This window comes from Eutrigla gurnardus (assembly GCF_963514095.1).
Source record: "Eutrigla gurnardus genome assembly, chromosome: 12".
NCBI lineage: Eukaryota > Metazoa > Chordata > Actinopteri > Perciformes > Triglidae > Eutrigla > Eutrigla gurnardus.
Genome location: NC_139926.1, coordinates 8575288 through 8594806, shown reverse-complemented (window position 1 = coordinate 8594806; position 19519 = coordinate 8575288). Strand labels below are relative to the sequence as shown.

Genomic DNA, 19519 nt, shown 5'->3' with positions numbered 1-19519 from the left:
TCTGAAACCATGGGAAATAAGTGTTTAATACAATGAAAAAGGAAGCAAAATGTATAACTCTTCCCCCAAAAGGAAAGGCTGGAATATTAATACTGACATTTAGTAAAGTTTGTGGAGGTGAATACATTTAAAACATGTATGATTCAGAGCGTGGGCAGTGTATACATCACAGGAATACCTAAAACTATACTTTCCATGCATTTGATCCCTTTCCCTTCCCAAAAAAGCAAAATAACATGCATCACAATTAGCTGAAACACTAATTTGCACAAAGAACACTAACATATAAGATCTATATACAACAGCATTGGTGCCCCTTTTAAAAACGCAAAACAAAATCCCTTTCATATTTATTTAAAGAGGACTCCACCGATTTAACGTTTTCACTCTAACATCGTCAGATTCATAGTGGACAGTTTATGTATAAAAAACAAAGCAAACTCGATGCAGCAGAACCAGAGATATCACACATGCTTCCTAAACCTGGCACATCCATTACCCACACTGCCACTTGACCGCTGGTTTGACTTGATGTTGTTAAGCTAGTAGCGGCTAATGTAGCCTGCAGCCGTCTGATCAGCTCACTTCCTTCTAACTCCACCACTTTTTGTCATTTTCAAACTTTTAGTCCTCAGAACAATCTGATGCGTTTACAACCCCACATCCCAGTAGTTCTTCCCAAAGACCTGTGAACATATTCTGATGTTTATTGTCGGTGGAGTTCCACTTTAAAAAAACCCAGTTGTCATCGTATGAATATAGCGCCTCTGATGAAGATAACAGAGAAAGTAGCAGGTGTATTGCCAGTACCATATAAGCTGTAGAACAGCAATTTGCAGTTTTGTCTGAAGAAAATAACTCATATCGTGTCTGATCAAATATTAAATAAAACTTTAAAACGTGTGCATGATGAGACAGCCATCTCCAGAATGATTCTGAAATGGCACCAGTTATATTAAACATAAGGATATAAAAATGATTCAAATTAATGTCTCCAGTTTATAACACTGAAAAATGACTTATAGCCCATAGCACCAGAACTCTAAAATCCTCCAGACCGTCCTCAGAGAAGTACTGTTTTCTGTACAGATGTACTACCTTAGGAAATACTATTGTCAGTACCAGTACACAGGAAAACTCCCTGATAAATATTCACATCCTGCCTCAGTGTATAAGAGATGAGCTTGAACTTTGACACAAGAAGGTAAATGGCTGTGAAAATGTCGGTAGGGGAAAAGTAAAAAGGTTGTGAAGAGATGAGGGGGAACAAAAATGTGTTAAACTGAAATAATTAAAACCGTAATGAAATGGGAGCTGTGTCAGCAAAGAAAGTAGAGCTCCTTTTCCTCATTTCACCTCCACTGGTGTTTCCAAAATGTGCAGAAATCTGTGCTTGTGCTTTCTAGTACTGGGATTTCCTGTGAGCACCTGAACTGATCACAGGTTGGAAATCCCATCAAAAGGTGGGATGAAATATGCATAAAGTGTCTCCCATAGATGTGCTTCTCCTCTCCCCAACTATACGTAAAAGTTTGGACATGGATCTAATACGTCATTCTCATTATGGCTTCATTAAAACATTCTCTCTAAAAAGGACCGGGGGTAACAAACAGGGTCTGTGGACTTTCCCAGAGTCTTGGTCATTTTTCCAACTTTTAAAACCTCAACTTTAGTCTGCACCTGTCCTTCTCACATACAGGTGACTTCAGCTTTCCCCTCTTCCTGCTCAAAGCCACCCTCCTCCAGGTGGGACAGGGTGCTGGGATACCCGCCCCCGAACACCGGGAAGCCCCCGATGCCTCCAGCGGTCGGAGACAGCTCCTCTGGAGGGACGGGGCTGCTGACCGCTCGACTCACAGAGCGACTGGATACGTCGCTGTGCAAAGATAAAGTCTGGAGGACAGGAAGGGACACAGAGACAGGAGTCGGATCCAGTTCAGATAACGAAGAAAAATAAATAACAGAGCCTTTTTATAGATTAGTAGAATCATTTAGCTGGTTTTCCATTTCCCCCTTAGTTTCAAAACAAAATAACTAGAATATTATTATATACACTTTTAATAATAATAATAATTTTGTCAGACTTCATCAGGCTTTATCTGCTTTCCTAGTCTTACATGCTTTTATGTGAAGTGCAACTCCAACTTTGTTCACCAGGGGGCAGTGTAGCCACAGACAGCGTTTCACTGCAGCTCCACTGGGATAATGTTAATTATATGGCATTCAGGAAAAGGTCCATCTTCTTCTTTAGGAATAATTAGTAGTAATCTATTATTGGCTTATTACAGGTAGGTGGTATTATTTACCTATATTGTATTTTATTAATATTACTTATTGTTTTTTCCTCTTGACATTGTTAAGAAAAGTGCCGTTCAACTTTATCAAGTTTATAAATATTATAAATTGTCAGACAGCAAATAAAATAGCTTAATTTTAGTGCATTTTTAAATGTTTTACATATTTATAATTAATAAAACAAAAGCAAATGAACAAGATGTCCACCAACTAGTCTCTCTTGGGGAGTAAAGTTCAACTGTATAATATCCTGCCCTCTGTACATTCATCTCTGTCACCCACTTCTCCTCTCACCTGGTTCCTCGGTTGCCCTGACACCTGACCTCTGACCGGCCGCTGGAGAAACACAACCTGCTTTGTGGCCAGATTCCCATCACTGCACACACACAGAAACACGGAGCGAAGGTGAGCTTCCAGAGCGGGCTTTGAGATAGGAAAGCGCCGGCTGAATTGGTGTTGTATTTACCTGTCGTGACGGATGATGGGAGTGGGAAGCACACAGGTGAGCAGCCAACCGAACTCAGCCAGAGTGTGAAGCAGAGGCCCGTAGTCTGTTTTCACATTGGTGCCCTGAGTGGAAACACGATACAGACATATATAAGAGCTACAGATAAGTTATTGGACTTTATTGACTCAGTTTTAGGGTTATTTTTTCAGGGGGGCGGGGTTCCCTCAAGAATGTATTTTTCCCAGGTAGCCCTGTGTGTAAAAAGGCAGCCCCCTCATTCATTGAATGGAGCTGACCCATTGATGCAACAGGGAAGCCAACACAGGAAGCTCCAACCGAACGATGCAGGGTCGTCCGGATATTGTGTTCACATGGATGCAAACATGTGTGTGATGGAAGATAAAACAGTTGGAGCCGTGATAACTTCCCAGAGTTGCAAATTCTTGCATGTTGTGCAGTGAACTGACCCCTTAATCACGAGACTTATCGCCCTCTCACTCCTGAACAAAAAACACTGCCTGCCCAACTGCTTTCGTCAGAATGAGGTCATGACGGTCACACACACACACACTGACCTCGATGACGGTCCACTGCTCCACGACGATGGTGTCATTGGCAGGAGGAGAGGTGCTCCTCTCCTCATACACAAACAACCCCTCCAGTGATCTGGGCACCGGCTCGCCTGAAACACACACACACACAACTTTAAAATGTGTAGACATTTTTATATTGTCATGTTACATCATTTTATATCATAATCCACATGGATTACTGTCAGGTGGCAAATCCTTTTAGTGCTGATTGGCAGAAAAGGAAACATGACAATGAGAGAATGTCGCTAGGGTTTATAATGACCCAGTTATTAGAAATAGTTTAAAGGCTTTATGTGGAGAGTTCTAGTTGCTGCCTGTGTGTGTGTGTGTGTGTGTGTGTGTGAGTGTGTATATTATAGCCTATTTATTTCTCAGAGGCCTACAGATGTCTGCTACGCCGCAGAGGAACAGGAAGTGAGGTCGCCGAGGTCGGGAAGACGGCTCCAAATATAGACGCAGCGGGAGGGAGGAGGGGAGGGGTCCGCAGCCAAAACAGGAAGTGACTGAGTTTATGTGTATATGTGAATCACTGTTTTTATGAGCAAAGACAAGAATGGTAAGAGGTAGAGGAAGAAGGAGGAACACCAGTTGCCCGTAAACATTTAAACCTAAGGCTTCTTCTTCACTCCATTTAGTTCACCATATGCCTCTCACATCAGCATTAAACTACTGTTACTAACCTGTACATCCACTCTGGTGTTGTAAATGTAACCTAGTACATTAGCTCAAATATTGTAAATAAGTACAACCTTTCCATTTTCTACTACTTTATACTGCTACTCTAGTCCACGACATTGCAGAGAGAAATATTGTACTTTTTACTGCAGCTATTTGAAGCTTTAGATACTGTTTACATAAAATATTGCTTATATGATATGATGCAGTACAATGCTACCAATGTACTCACTAGTATGCAAATGACCCTAAATGGCTCCACATGGGTAAACATTAAAAAAAGCTCTTACATGTATTCTTGAGTAATGGTTACTGAATATAATATAATACATTGTGCCGGAGGAGTATGTTTAATTTTGTTATGAGTATAGTTAATTTGCTGATGATACTTTTGTACGTTTACTCAAGTAACGTTGAATTCAGGGACTTATTTGTAATTAAGTATTGTTAGACTATGATGTTTCTGCTTTTTCTTAATTAAAGGACAAGTTCACTTCTTCCACTGCGGACTGGACCCATCCAGGTTGGTGATATCAAACAGACCTTTAGGTGTGTCCCAGTAGACAAAGGAGTCCACCAACGACCAGCCTTTACGGTAGTAGGCAGCAGTCAGCTCCAGCCAATCAGCTTCCAGGGAGCTGACCACCTGGCCCTTCCTGGAAACACGCATGGAGAGCGCCCCCTGGTGGTACTGACAGGCCAGTGAGTCCAGAGGAGCACAGCCCGGAGCCCAGGCGTGGAAGAAGACCAGCAGCCTCAAGTCTGGAAGGAGGAAGGATGAGGAGAAATACATTTTGAGGTACTTGTACTTCAAGTATTTATCCACTAGATAAGGCTACACAATATAAGAGCAGTGAGTGTCTCACCAGGACTGTAGGTGTTTTCCTCCAGCTCTCTGTCTCCGGGCGGAGTACGAGGGGGGCTGCGTGGAGGGGAGCGACAGCCCCTCTTTGGACTGTGCACCCTGCCATTGGCAATCCCGCTCACCTGCTGGAGGACTGAGCCAACGAATCGAACGCCCCCTCTGGCACTGCTGTTCACCTGCCAGCAGACAGACAGACCTGCAGTCAGGCACACTGCAAACATCTGGCTCACCATTACCATTCCTCTCAACACCACACAAGTGGTGACAGACACCAGAAAATACCGGTTGTGCAAAAATTCACAATTGAACAGAATTGAATGCCATTTTCAATGAGAACATGCGCAATTAAACAAAGTTCCTCAATTTCCCAGGAAACAGAAAGCATCTCCAAAACTGTTTTATAAAACTCAGATGGAAACACACAAATGATTTATTAACTGAAATTAACACACATATACCAGCTTTAAAACAAATGATGATTAAAATCAGAATGGTTACTGACATCTGTTTTGGTTTATGTATTCTCTAGTAGTTGAATTGAGTTGAATGTATCCAATATTTTACTTAATTTAAGAATGAGAGTCCAATATTATAACTTTTTAAAGGGATTTTCAGTGTCCAGTATTTTAGTTATTTCAAAGTGTCTAAAAAAGTAGTTTAGTATTTAACTTATTCTAAGCACCTTGAAGTCCTTTCAATGTGGAAATATAACATTTCACATATTTAGACCTGAAAAGATGAAAACATCCAATATTTCACCTTTTTAAAGATTTAAGAGTCTTTCAAAAGTGAAGTATTTCAGTTATTTTACACTTCTTTAAAGGTTCTTAGAGTCTTTAAAAGATAAATGTATTTAACATTTTTGACTTATTTCAGAAACTTAGAAAGTCATGAAAACACCCAAATACCAATTCTTTAGGGATTTTATGGGAATGGTATAATTATTATATATTAAAGTATAATATATTTCACCTATTTGAGGGATTTAAGAGGCCTTAGGGGATGGAAAATGATTTCTTTATTGCTTTCATGTAGTGGTCCCTATGCTTTATCTCAGGACCCCTTGTAGGGCAGCTGCCCCCCTGGTTGGGAAGCACTGCACTACAGTTAGATTTAAAATACAATAAATACTTATTCGTATATAGTAAATCCCACTGACCCTGTCGATGAGCGCTCGGACGGTGTCACCAGTCAGTGACTCTCCAGGTAACGGCCACTCCTCCACCTTCAACATGGGCACACTGTAACACATGGACGCCATCTGCTTACTGAAAACACACAGAGACAAAAACATCTATTAAGATAGTGAGACAAGTTCAACAGTACGGATTAAATGTGTTCAGGTCAGTGGGGAGTTTGTGGATTAGTGTCCAGCTGCAGGGTTCATAGTTCACTTGTAATTGTCACAGAGCTGCCGACATAAACAAATAAATAATTTATAGGCCCAGCAGGAGGTGGCTCCCCCTACTGTCTAAGCAATTAACACAGAAGGTTAACAACAATTTAGGCAAACAAGTGATGACAGTTTGTCCACAACATACTACGTTTGCAACATGAAAGTGAGGTTTTGTAAAATAACGGTCCAAGAGAGTCAGTGGTGGAAAAATACCACAAAAAGGCTCAACTAAAAGTACAAAAGCATTAACAGAAAACAATGTACTTAAAGTATTAAAGTGAAAGAACATGTTGGGTAAAATGGTCAGATATTCAGATATTATTATATAAATCATATTATTGGAACATTATCATGATGCTCTAACATGTACTTTATTTTAATATGACAGCTGGTGGAGGTGGAGCACATTTTAACTAATGTACTGTATATACCACTGGATAGTTTAATCTACATCACAATATGATGGTATTTTTTATGTCATTATCTTTCTAAATGTGAAGCAGAAGTATAAAGTAGCATAACATTGAAAAACTGAGGTAAAGTAAGTGCAGTTCTTGAGTAAATATCCTTAGTTTTCTATTTGTTCAATGTTGCACAAAAACACTTTCATTAATATAATTTATTCACATCTACTGCCATCTTATGAATAATCATACAAAAATCATAGTAACAGTATCCCAACCAATCAAACCACAGAGATCAGAGATACTTAATCTCCATTGGCTGCTGTGGGACCCCTGTTGTTGGGTGGATTTCCAGCCAACAGGAATCATGGTAGACATAAGTCAAAACCAAAACCTAGTCTCCTCCAGGCACGCCAGTCTGACCTCCTACCAGGGCTCTGCATTAAATATGCAACTGACTTCATCCATCATTCATCTATTTAGTCGACAGTATGGAGATGAACATGTGGGCACACAGTAGGAAGACATGTGGCAGACGAAGGGGAGTAACATACAACATTTACAGTATACATCTAAAAGCATTTAATGTTATCGATCAATACTTAAAGGGCAGTCAAGATGATCCATGTCTATCTTAGAGGACGAACTCTGACTATTAATATCGGTAATGGGGTTCCACAGGGGTCTATTCTTGGTCATCTGCCATTCAGTCTGCCTTGATGCTAATAGCCAATATTTAATATTTTTCATGGATTTTACAGCACTTAAATAAGGTGTAATTCTAGAGGCTTGAAGAGGTGAAGGTGTCCAATATTTTATTATTTTACTTTATTTTAGGTATATTTACACGTGTATCCAAATAATATGAAAATAGCCAATATCTTATTCCTACAAAAGTACATTTACATTTAGGGAATTTAGCAGACGCTTTTTCCCCAAAGCGACTTACATTAAGTACATTTGTCAAAAGAAAGAAACCACAACATATCATTGCCGATAAAGTAAGAGCTAAAAAAAAGAAACGAGTGTTAGGTCCTCGTCTGAGTAAAGTAGTAGCTGTTCAGGAAACATACCTTAAGAACAACAGTTCTATGATCAAAGTATTTAACTTATTTTAAGTCCTGAAAAGATTAACGTATCCAGTATTTTAGAGATTGAAAGGCCATTAAGTGTGAAAATATCCAATAGTTTAGACAGAAGAGTTATTTGTACTCTAATCAGTATTAATCTCAATTATTATGCAGATGCTACCGTTTTATGTCCCTTTTATGTGAGTTGGCTCCACCCCAACTCATCGTTAGTCTGCCTATGACGCTAATATAGACAATATTTTTACAGACCCTAAGAGGTGAAAGTTGTAATAATATTTCACTTTATGCATTCGAGAGACTTCAAGAGGTGAAACTGTCCAGTATTCAAATTATTTCAGGGATTTTTAGAGGCCTGAACAGAGTTCAATGGTCCAATATTTCCCTTATTTTACAGATTTCTATCTATGTATTAAAAAGTGAAAATATCCAATATTTCAGACAAAACAAATATATACAGTAGTTGACATAAGACTGATTTTAGTCAATCATGATCCAAATTATGCAAATTTATGTCACAGGCTCCACTTGAATCCTCTTCAAGACTGGTGATTATATAAAGTTTTTAAATGTGTGTGTCTACACTTACAATTATGAAACGAAGACAATCTTTCAATGTAAAGGTCGTTTCAAAAGGGGCAAATATTAAAATCAGTGCTTCACTTAAGGTTTAACATTTAAAAGAGGGTTAGGATTTGTGTACCTGGGTCTGGGGCGGGCCATGATGGCTCGGTAGAGCAGGCTGAAGGGGAGTGACCGGGTTCGGCCCACTGACAGGATAATGGGGTGCAAGGCTGTCAGGACATAACCTTGTGTGTAGTAGGGCTGCAGGGCCTGGGGCAGCTCGGAAAGTGAAGCCACATACTGCACCGTCGGACGGCTACCTGCATGGACAGAGAGAGTCAGCAGATGTATAGCATTTTGGCTTGAAAGATCAGACTATTTATTCAATTCACAGAACAATGCAAGACAGTGACCACAACTGAAAGCCCAAAACGGTGAGAAAAAGATGTTGTTTCAGATTTGTCTGTATTCATGTAAACATGGGACGCCGTCCACCATCCCAAATCACGCATACCGTCTGGAAAAGTTTTTCTTTTCCTTCCTGTATAATGAGTTAAACATCCCTTTTCCACTGTTGCTACTGGAGACAGAGCGCACACACGCACACACGCACACACACACACACACACACACACACACACACACACACACACACACACACACACACACACACACACACACACACACAGAGATGATGATGATGACGGAGCGTACCATTTATTTTAGTTTCAGATATTAGTCCAGAGTCAGAGAGGGAACTATTTTTAGTAACCTGTCACATATGAAACCATTTATTATACAATAAATCAATACAACTCCCATGGCGTGTGAAATTGACATGTCAGCACCAACTTTTTTACATGCAGCTTTCTGCAATATAAATATGACAATGTAGTAGATCTGGCAACTAAGGATGTCGTCCTGCTGCTTGGTCTGAGAGTTTTAATATCCTGAGTCCAGCTGTGGCTGATGGCCTCGAAAGACTGATGTCGGCTATAAAAACAACAACCACCAACTAAGGCATGTTGAGAGGAACACCACACCACCACACCCTTGCATAAAGGAAAGCTTACACAGTGTGTGTATATATATATATATATATATATATATATATATATATATATATATTACACATACTGTATGAATACTTTTAGTGCTGCTCCTCCAGCTGCGGCACCTTGCATGGCCATCAGCCGGCCCGACTATGTGAACACGGACAAGCTCGGACTACAACACACAGAGGCAGAGCGACTTCATTCTCTGTTTGGGTAGACATGACACCACCCTCTCGCTTCCTGCTATACTAATGCTCTGAATGTCTAATATTAAACATTTTGATGAAGATCTGATTTTGTGGCTCAGAGTTCGTGTGCAGGCTTTACTTCTGTATAAGGAGTGCACGGTCAGTGTTGAGGACCTGGTACTGTGGTGGTGGTGCTGCTGTTGTTTTTCTTGAAAACCTTGGCTGGAAATCCCTGTGACCATCACCATACTTCCTGTGTCCACAAAGAGTGGCTGTTCACAGAGGGTCTTGGCTATGTGCCCCATGAACACACACACACACACACAACTTGAAATGCATTTAATGGACTGTGTGTGTGTGTGAGTGTGTGAGCATTCCTGACTACAACCCCCCACATTCTCACGGACAAACACCCCAGAGATCGGGGAGACCAGTCCACAGCTGAGAGATCACTGCAGCCTCTGAATGGTTTGTCTGGATGGCTCTATTATGAGACTAAAGACCACCAAAACCTCAATGAAACCACTAAAGCAAACGCCCAGCACACACAGTTTACTGGCATTCCTGTGGGCTTGGACTCCACTCCAAACATGTGAATATAGATTTAACAGCGGCATGTACATGTGAAGTCGATGCTCCAGTGTCGACATTATCGAGGACAACTTTCTTTTCCATTAGCGGATGCGACGGAGCCAGTCAAGTCAAATGTGGATCACTAGTCTGGAGAGTCGCACTGAAAAAAAAAACAAGCGACCACGCTGCCGGTAATGGCTCCCAGGAGGACCATGATGTCATGCACACACACCTCCAACCAAGGCTTTTGTTGCAGGCTTTTTGCTCGTCTCCTCCCCTGCTTTCAGGCCTCACACCCCCCTCCCATCCTGCTGCCACTCACCCCGTCAACCCGCACACTGAGGCCTCTGTTCAGTGCTCTGTGGGAGACAAAATGAGGAAGAGGAGGAGGAAGGAGCACTAGCAAAGAGGGTAAAAAAGGGGGGGAGATAAGTAGCGGTGGGAGATGGCAGGATGAGGGAGGGGAGGGGGGTATAGGGGCTCATGAGGAGTTGAGCAACAACTGGGGGCACAGAGAGGGGTGACAGAGAGAGAAAATAGGAGGTGAAGAGTGTGTGTGTGTGTGTGTGTGTGTGTGTGTGTGTGTGTGTGGGGGGGGGGGGGCACACAGCAGTTACAAGATGGATTTTATGAGCCTGTATGTGAATGGGAGAGAAGGTGTGAAAAGGAGAATACAGCCTGGCAACAAGAAGCAGAGAAAACAAGAGGAACACTGAAAGGAGAAACAAGCAGCTCTATGAGGTTGCTTTGATGTTAACATGATAACGACAACATGCTTACAATAAGAAAGTTTCATTTTTTCCTTCCTGATACAGATACCCCAACCTGCGTACCGATCCGATAGCGTGTTAAATATACGTCACCGCTTTAGTGGTGGGATTTTCCAGTGTATAAAAATGCCAAATTGCTGGCATTTTTCTCTCTCTGACCAACATCCTCCACAAGTTCACTGGTTAGCTTCTTCCATTATCAGCCCCGGGAAAAACCATCGCTGCGTCTGAAATCGATGACGGAACTGCCAAGAGTTGCACAGTACCGATCTGGAAGGATGTTAGTATGTTATTGTCCCTGTGAAGCGTAAACAAGTCCAATATTCACTCTATTTTACCTCCGTTTTTGGTCTCCACCAACTCCAGAGGGAAATATCTTTCTATAGAGCTACTAAATGCTCCTCTATCTTTACCAGCTAGTGCAGTACAGTGGACTTTTAGAGCTTTTTCTCTAAAAACTAAGCTATCAGTGCAGCAAAAGTGAACCAAAAGTTGGGGGCCAGATGGTTAAACAATGCGCTGAAATTCAAACCGACTACCTGGCTGCTGATTAGGGATGATGAGATTAACCGCTTTATACGAATCACGATCCCTCTTAAATAAAACGGATTGGAATCAAAGATAATTGATTATTGAGTTGCAAGGTTTGTATTGCGTTGCACTGCCCTTCAAATCTCCTCTAAATTTAATAATGAAAGTGCTGGTTTTAATCTGAAATAATCCAGAAAGGGCTATTATATTCCCAGATTAGAAAGAGATTACAGAAAATTGCACTCATCCCTGGAAACCATGACGAGTAGTGGCAGGCGGGCAACCCTTTTGAAATCAGGACAGTGGATCGATGCCTAGGTCAGACCACATCTGAACAAATCAGCCGCCTTCTCTCGGCGGCTTAGAAGAAGGTTTCAATTCATCCCACATCGTCTTCAACCGTCTTCAGCCCAGTTCATCCAACCAGCGGTGAATACGCGTCACCTCGGGTTAAGACATCTCTCCACCCGCAAATCCCTTTGTATCTATTTTTTTCCTCATCCATCTAGTCCTGACCCGTCATCGCTGTGCAACTTTCACATCATCCTCTTCTCCTTCATTCCCTTCATAGACCACTTCAAGTCTTTGCATGACACTTCTGCTGTGTGTTCATGCAGAAAGTCATTTGTTGCCAAAGGAAACTGGATTTTTAATTCCTTTACATCGAAAGCCATCGATAACACAGAATTAGATTTTTCCCCAAAGGGAAATGATTGCACAGCAGATTCAACAATGAAAGAAATACAGCAAATATGAAATAGCGATTTAATTGTTCGAGCATAGAAATATTCTAGTCTACAGCCATGCTTATTGGTGCATTCAAGCTACATGCTAAGATCAGCATGCTCACAAAGACAATGCTGATGCTTACCATGTTCACCATCAAACTCACATGTTAGCATGCTGAAATCTATGCTAATTACCTCTAAAAACAAAGCCTAGGCTGATGGGAATGCCATTAGCGCTGCATGTGTTCATGAACCACACTACTAACAAATTAATAATTTGACCTGATGATGGCGCTAGATAATATGTTTGATAGTATCCATCATGATGTGATGGATAGTTGAGATATTTCATTGAAAACCACTAATGTCAACCTCATGGTGGTGCAAGGTAAGTCAGGGGATCAAGAAAGTCAGTAGGCCTCGTCCTCTGGGGACCATGAATGTCAGTACAGAATGTCATGGCAATCCATCAAGTGGTTATGGAGATGTTTAGCCTTCATCCACATTTAAACAAAGAAAAAAACCTCTTCTGCTTCCTTTTCTGATCGGCGATCTGCGAACTAAGTAAAGATACAACCAGGATGCTATTTAAGCTCCGCCCCCTTGCCGCCTGCTCCTTCATCATCACCTACACCTGGGCTGTCCAAACAACGACTTGGTAAAGAAAACACCATAACGATTATATTATTTATAATGCATTTAATCCTAAATTGCAGCTGTATTATATTTCTCAGATCCAAATTACATTTTTGGCGATTTTTGTTTTGTTTTGTTTGTTCCTGAGAAGCTACATTTTCAGGTGGGATTCTTGTGACTCCACTAACAGGTTGTACACCGGACTGAGCTTCAAAAGTAGCAGTTTGCAATCAATACCTCTATAAAGACCTCTTCAGAGTCCACATGATTTCTCGCTCTCACATGGGCCATGCCGCCATCGGTAATGAGCTCGGGAAGTAATAGCCATTAGGTGCTTTGATGTGCTGCCTCTGGCTCCGTGCCCCCACGTCCAGTCTCCTCTCAGTCGGGAGTGAAAACGAGGCCAAGCTGACTGCTGCTACTGGGCACAGCAATGGGAGATACACTGGGGATGGTGTGTGTGTTTCTACGATTACGTGTGTGTGTGTGTGTGTGTGTGTGTGTGTGTGTGTGTGAGAGAGAGGGGCAGTAGGTCTGTGCGTGTCCCAGAAACGCTCCATCGTTTCAAGGAGAAGCAAGGCCAGAGATGGGTGGAGTGGTGGAAGGATGCTTCTTATAATGAAATCCCGGTTACTAAACAAAAGTGATCAGTGTCTCTGCAGAGTCGGCTTCTTCAAATAAATCTGCATATTTTCGGGTGGAAAAAAAGGCGGTGCAGGTAGCGGAACCTGCCTGAACAGAAACCGTTACAGAAACGCAGTTCAACGGCAGCTGTTGGTCCACGAGTTCGTCAGGAATGTTATGTACCGACAGATGTGTAAGTGTTACTTACTTCCAATACAGGACTACTGACTCTTTACACCCCTCCTTTATCAAACTCAATCAGCCCATTTAAACTGGGAATACACTGAGATGTTGTTGATCCGTACACAGAACCCCCCGGTCGGTTTAGTGCAAAGTTCACTACAAAAGGCAACATACAAAAGACAAGCTCACAACAATTTACAATGGATCTTTTAACAGCGGCCATGTTGAAAATCAGACCGTGGAAATGGTTACACTGCAACACGACCAGCTGATTACTGATCCCTCAGGTGATTAGTCTGACGTTAACCTCGAACTACACGTCAAATGGAATTCTAAAATAAGTCGACCAATTCAGGGCTAAAATCTGCGTCGGCCCGGTTTGAGACGGAGGAACAACAAATGTCTTAATACACACTGACTTGTTTTTAACCACATTGCTGCATCAACAAGATGTCGTGGCGATCATAGCGTAGACTTTTCAACAAACCGTACATTATTCATATTTCATAGTTGTGTTACAGTATTAAAGCTAATCACATATCCTCTATGGCGGAGGAAAGCGACGCCTGCAGAGCCTCGTTGGGTGAGAATAAAGTCTGGTTCCAAGCCAGGAACACACATATTTACTGGCACAAATTGGCTTTTTGTGGGTCTTTTCGGCTTTCATTTGGCAGGCAGGAACTTGACGGGCTGAACCAAGACATAGATTACGCCAATTTTCTTCTTTTAACCAAATCATAAAATAGGGTGATTAACATAGCTCTTACTCAAGTAAACTACTTGCTTGTAAAAGATGGAAAGAAATGCCTCTGAGGATGGCAGCCATCGCCAGACTGCACATGACTAGACGAGATTGGAATCGCTGCGGTTTATCTTTAGCTGTGCCAAATATGGAGCCTTCACACTTTGAGAGATGCATTCTCACACATTTGAAGTCTGGGGTTATCAAAGGACGACGGAAAGCCTCGATGGTTTTACTCTTATGGTGAAACACATTTATTGAGTTGATACATTGATAATATATGATCCTTCAATGACTTGAGCCACATGTGGAACTATTCAGGGATGCAAGTGACCAAATGCAGGCCAGCGGGCGCTGGTTTGATCATTTGCAGGTGAAGAACTCTCTAATTTGTAGAGCATGTCTGGCTCAGGAGCACAGAGGTAGATACAGTTGGTCTCTCAAACAGCTCGTACATGTTTTCAAGTTTAGATCCCGACTGAGTTACACGACACGGGATTCAATGCCAACTTTTAAAAGTCAACTTATGGCTACTCAAACTGAATGCGGTTGGCATTTTTTGGTCACCTTATATTTGATGACATGAAGATACTGTGCAGTTTTAAGTCAGCTTAATTGTGAAAATGTGACAAAAATATGAAGATTCAAAGCTTTCTTATAATTTTCTGTCCAGCTTAAAGATGGTGATCTTCCACCGAAGAATTTATTTTTTTGTTTTCCATTCGGGTTCATCTGGTTCTTTGTCTCAAATGTAACAAATATTCAAACTGTATCTTTCTTATGGTGCACGTTTTGCTGCTTCTATTTTTAAAAAGCGGTTGCCAATTTACTCAAAAATGGTTGCCAATGGCAACCCTTACTGTGGAGCCCTGCGACAGCCACTGAAATGGTCCTCTCCTGCTGTATTACTGAGTACAAAGAGAAGCGTTTGAGATGAGCTCTGATTACTGGTTTGTTCAAGGTGGATCCAGACACACACACCCACACCCTGTCTGCATCACTGTATCTATAAAAGTCCATCTTAGAGCTGAACCCATGACTCCCTGCTGATGAATGGCACAACGAATCAGAGCATTTCCAAAATAAAATCCCAAAGTAACACCATTGAAATAAGTGTAGCAATCTGACAAACCTTATTTTTAAGTCTCACTCAGAGGATGTGACTCTGGATATTGATAATATTATAGATTTATGGCTCAGCATCAGATCGGTGTTACAGAGTGGAGGTTGGTTGGCTGAGTACAGACACTGGCGGCAGAGAGCACGCTAACTAAACAACAGACAAGTTTACAGTCACACATAATGACCACTGATCCACAGGATCTGTTCCAGTCTGGGTCAGTTGCAGTATTATGTACTTGCTTGAGTAAGTAAGTATTAGCAGCTACTTAAAAGGGAAGTAAAAGTCCTCCCTGTGCCCAATGGCCCCCTTCACAGTGTTGAATTATGGAGCCTTCAAAGAGGATTTTCACACAAGATAGTTATTACTGTGTGCTACAAGCTCACCTTTACACTAACCTAAACCAATACTACTGAATTAGTTGCTCATATGCTTTGTTTTTTTTAACTCAGAACTACAGCTACGGCTTTTTTTTTTTGCACAAATGTCATCCTGCATATTAACAGTAGCTGGTTGGCGTCCATGTTTTGGTACAAGAACGTGCTACCTCCAAGGTTTATATTCCCTCACAACAATCTGACCTTTATGCATGGTTTGTCCAGGTTTGCAGGTATCAGATAATATTCAGGTTCGTAGGCTTAAGCCTGAATTAAATATCGTTGGGATCTGGACTGTGGTCGGACAAAAAACAGCTTGGTCTCGGGACTGTAACTTTTCTATTTCCTGACTTGGATTTTATAGGCAAAAGTTTAGAAGTCAATAATGAGAATCACTGTTGGTCTACATGAGCAGATCTCATGCAGACAGGCCTTAATCCCTGCTGAGAGTTGGACAATCCTGAAGTCATTACGCTCTTTACTTCCCTGACCCATCCTAATTTGGAAAGCAGCACTTCACCTCTGCGATTCATTATCGTGCCGGCCTGCTGTTTACGTGCTCGGCTGCCATCCAGAACTTAATCACCATTTCCTTCCAAATAGGTCACAGTCAAAACAGCCGGTCCGAGGACCAGATGAGGAGATTATCCCGTAAAAAAATGTCAACCCCTCGGCCATCTGAGATTATCACACATGTTCAAATTAGATTCCGTATCACAGCAGGTGGGTTTCTCTCTGCATTTTGCTGCATGTCCACCACATGGGAAGGCTGCGTGAGTGTGTGTGTGCGTGTGTGTGTGTGCACGTGAATGAGTGTGTCTGCCAAGGAAAGATGGCAGGAAAAAACCTTGTGTGACCTATTTCTAGATACGCTGAACTAAAAGCCCTGTTGCTAGGAAATGTCCACAGTTAGATGGTGTAATGTTGCTCACATGGAATTATAAAGGGATTTTAACTTAAATAGAGTGAATTTTTAAAAACATCAATGGCCGCTGTGTGAGCAGTAAAATTATACTGTGTTCCAATGTTTTAGTTCAAATAAAGTTGAACAGGGTAAACAATAAATATGACTGTATCTATAGCTCCAATAGCATTATACTATGACAATAATTTGCTTTAAGAGTATGAATAACAAATGCAAAGTAGCTGGAAAATAACAATACATTTCCCATTAAACTGCTAATTCATTTCTAATTAACTGCTTGATAGTTTGGTCTGTAAAACATCATCACAATGACCAAAAATTTCAAATATCTTGTTTTGTCCCAACATAAGCCCCCAAAACCCAAATGATATTGAACTGTTAATGATAGATATGGATTATTATTATTATTAAGTTGATATTTAATAAGAAACCAACTGCTTCAGTTAGAATAAAGTATCAGAAAAGTCCTCAAATAAGTGAAATCAATAGATTAATTAAATTATCCGACCAAGACAATCTTATAATCTTCACATTTAACTTTCTATCGATCATTAATCAACTAATCATTCAGCTCCACTTATTTTGTCGCACCAACAGTCCAACAGCCAAACACAATCAAAAAGGTAAAGAAGAGCTTCTCTGTTTGACGAATGACTCAAATGATTAAACAAATGTGTTGCCAATTAATTTTCTGTTGATTGCCTGGCCCTTTTAATTGATTGACTTGTTTCAGATTAAACACTTTCTGTTGCTGCCGGATGAGCGGTTCTGTCCTGGTCAACATGTGAAGGGTGTGCACAAGTACAACATGTATTGATTTAGGTGTAAACGTGTTGCACGGTCGCTCGTCTCGTCCTACCTTCCAGACTGAAGTCGAGCAGCACGTACTCGTACACGGTCTCCGTCTTGCTCTCCACTTGTGGTCTCTTCAGGGTGGAGTAGATCTTCCCGGGGCTGCTGTCCTCCGGGTCTTCCAGTTTCCGCAAGCCGCAGCCCATGGCCTCCGAGGCGGCGGGCGGCCGCTCGCTGAGCGCGGTGGGAGCACCGGAGGAGCCGCTCTGCCTGAGCCTTCAACTTTAACGGGACCGCTCCATCACCTCCTCCGTCCTCCCCCGTAAATCCCTCCGAGTGCTCGAAGACTTGAGGAATAAAAAAAGAAAGAAAGAAAAAGAAAAACACGTGAAACGCGGCGGTTGACGGAGAGGAGATTATTGTAGGTGGTTTGTTGGAGAAGTGTCCCGCTGATGTGGCTGCAGGTCTGAAGCGTGGCGAGGAGGAGCCGCTCTCTCTCTAGCTGCAAAAACTTTCCTCCACCATCAAGCCGCCAAGGGTGACACAACTTCCGTTCGACCTTTCACAGTAAAATACCGGAAAATCTTCAACCCGCTGTATTCAGAAGTAAAAGTAGTGTAGTAATACAGATCTGTGAACAATCACTTACAAGGAAAATCCCTGCACTGAAAACGTTTGTAACCTAGTGTAATCAGAAAAAAAGAATTCATTTTAAGTAAAAATGTCACCTGTGTCTGTTATAAATAAAGACTGTCCAATGATATAAATGATATCATTGGATTATTATGACTCATGCATTCATGTAAACGCATTCGTTTACTGTTGTAGTTGGTTGAGGTGGAGCCATAGACTGTATATAAGAAGTGGACATAGTCATTGTGATGTCATTTGTTTTGTGAACTACGGTTTTGAAGCCTTGAGTTTGACATTTTGGCTGTCGCCAATCTGGGATTTTTTGCAACCAGTGAATGGAAGTGACCATATTTGGACTGCGGAGGAGCGACGGCTGGATCTGAAGTGAAGTGAAGTGTCACCTTTCTAACTTACTTACTAACTTAAGGAAAAAAACATCTTCACACATTAATTGCCAATTAATTTTCTGTTAACCAGCTCTACTTGTACAAACTGTTTCAGTTATAATCATCATATTTGATAAACTCGTAATATATTTTGTATACAAAATGTGTAAAGTAACTAATAACTAAAGCTAAAAATAAATACATTTGTAAGTATTAGTTTATTTGTCAACGAACACACACAACATTTTAACAGGTTACATTAACATGATAGTAGGATTTCTAGCCACGGCTCCTTTGCCCCGGTTCCTTGTCAGGTTTTATTGCTTAAAAAGGTGAGAAAACATCCAGACCTCATAACAAATATTCACATTAACAGAAGTCATTTTTAGTCCTTGGACTACAGTTTAAATTTGTCATCCCCTTCCGGTCCAGAGAAAAAGCTTTTGATGTGTTTCTTCATGTCTTGAGAAAATCCTCCACATTCTGAAGCTAAATAAACAGTTCAAAAATCCTCTCAGCTCAACAAGGGGGGGAAACAGGGCTGGTTTTCTGAGTTCATGAAAAGTTGACTTTTTAGAGACTAAAACACATGATGGTCTTATGGAATATGATGCATTTTGTATGAAGGAGTTAAAACATCTTTGGAAGTAAAATGCAATGTACACATCAACGATCCAGAAACATCAAACATAATAGCAAAATGTTGACAGGGAACATTTAACTGCACTACTGACATACTTTTACTTTACTTTTACTACAAGGGAAATGAAAACAAGTTGGATCCAGCTCACTGAGAACAAAATGTTGCACTACAATCACAAAAGGATCTTTTAAATGTCTGCCCGTAGCGTTGTCAGCCATCTGCCCCCTCTTCTCTTCTCTGACCTTAATTACCAGCGAGTAATTCAATCAGTGAGCGTTCATCAAC

General features: G+C 41.3%; 1 protein-coding gene across 1 annotated transcript; it reads right to left on the bottom strand.

The window, feature by feature from the left end:
- Window positions 1-8: 8 nt before the first annotated feature.
- On the bottom strand, window positions 9-18028 carry rftn2 (raftlin family member 2). Its single transcript, XM_084023346.1, has 9 exons — window positions 17640-18028; window positions 8468-8648; window positions 6036-6144; window positions 4878-5052; window positions 4555-4773; window positions 3319-3425; window positions 2762-2865; window positions 2590-2671; window positions 9-1893 (listed from the first exon to the last, which is right to left on the bottom strand). The coding sequence occupies exons 1-9, from the start codon at window positions 17776-17778 to the stop codon at window positions 1690-1692; spliced, it is 1320 nt and encodes a 439-aa protein (XP_083879472.1). The 5' UTR covers window positions 17779-18028; the 3' UTR covers window positions 9-1689.
- Between the last annotated feature and the right edge of the window lie 1491 nt (window positions 18029-19519).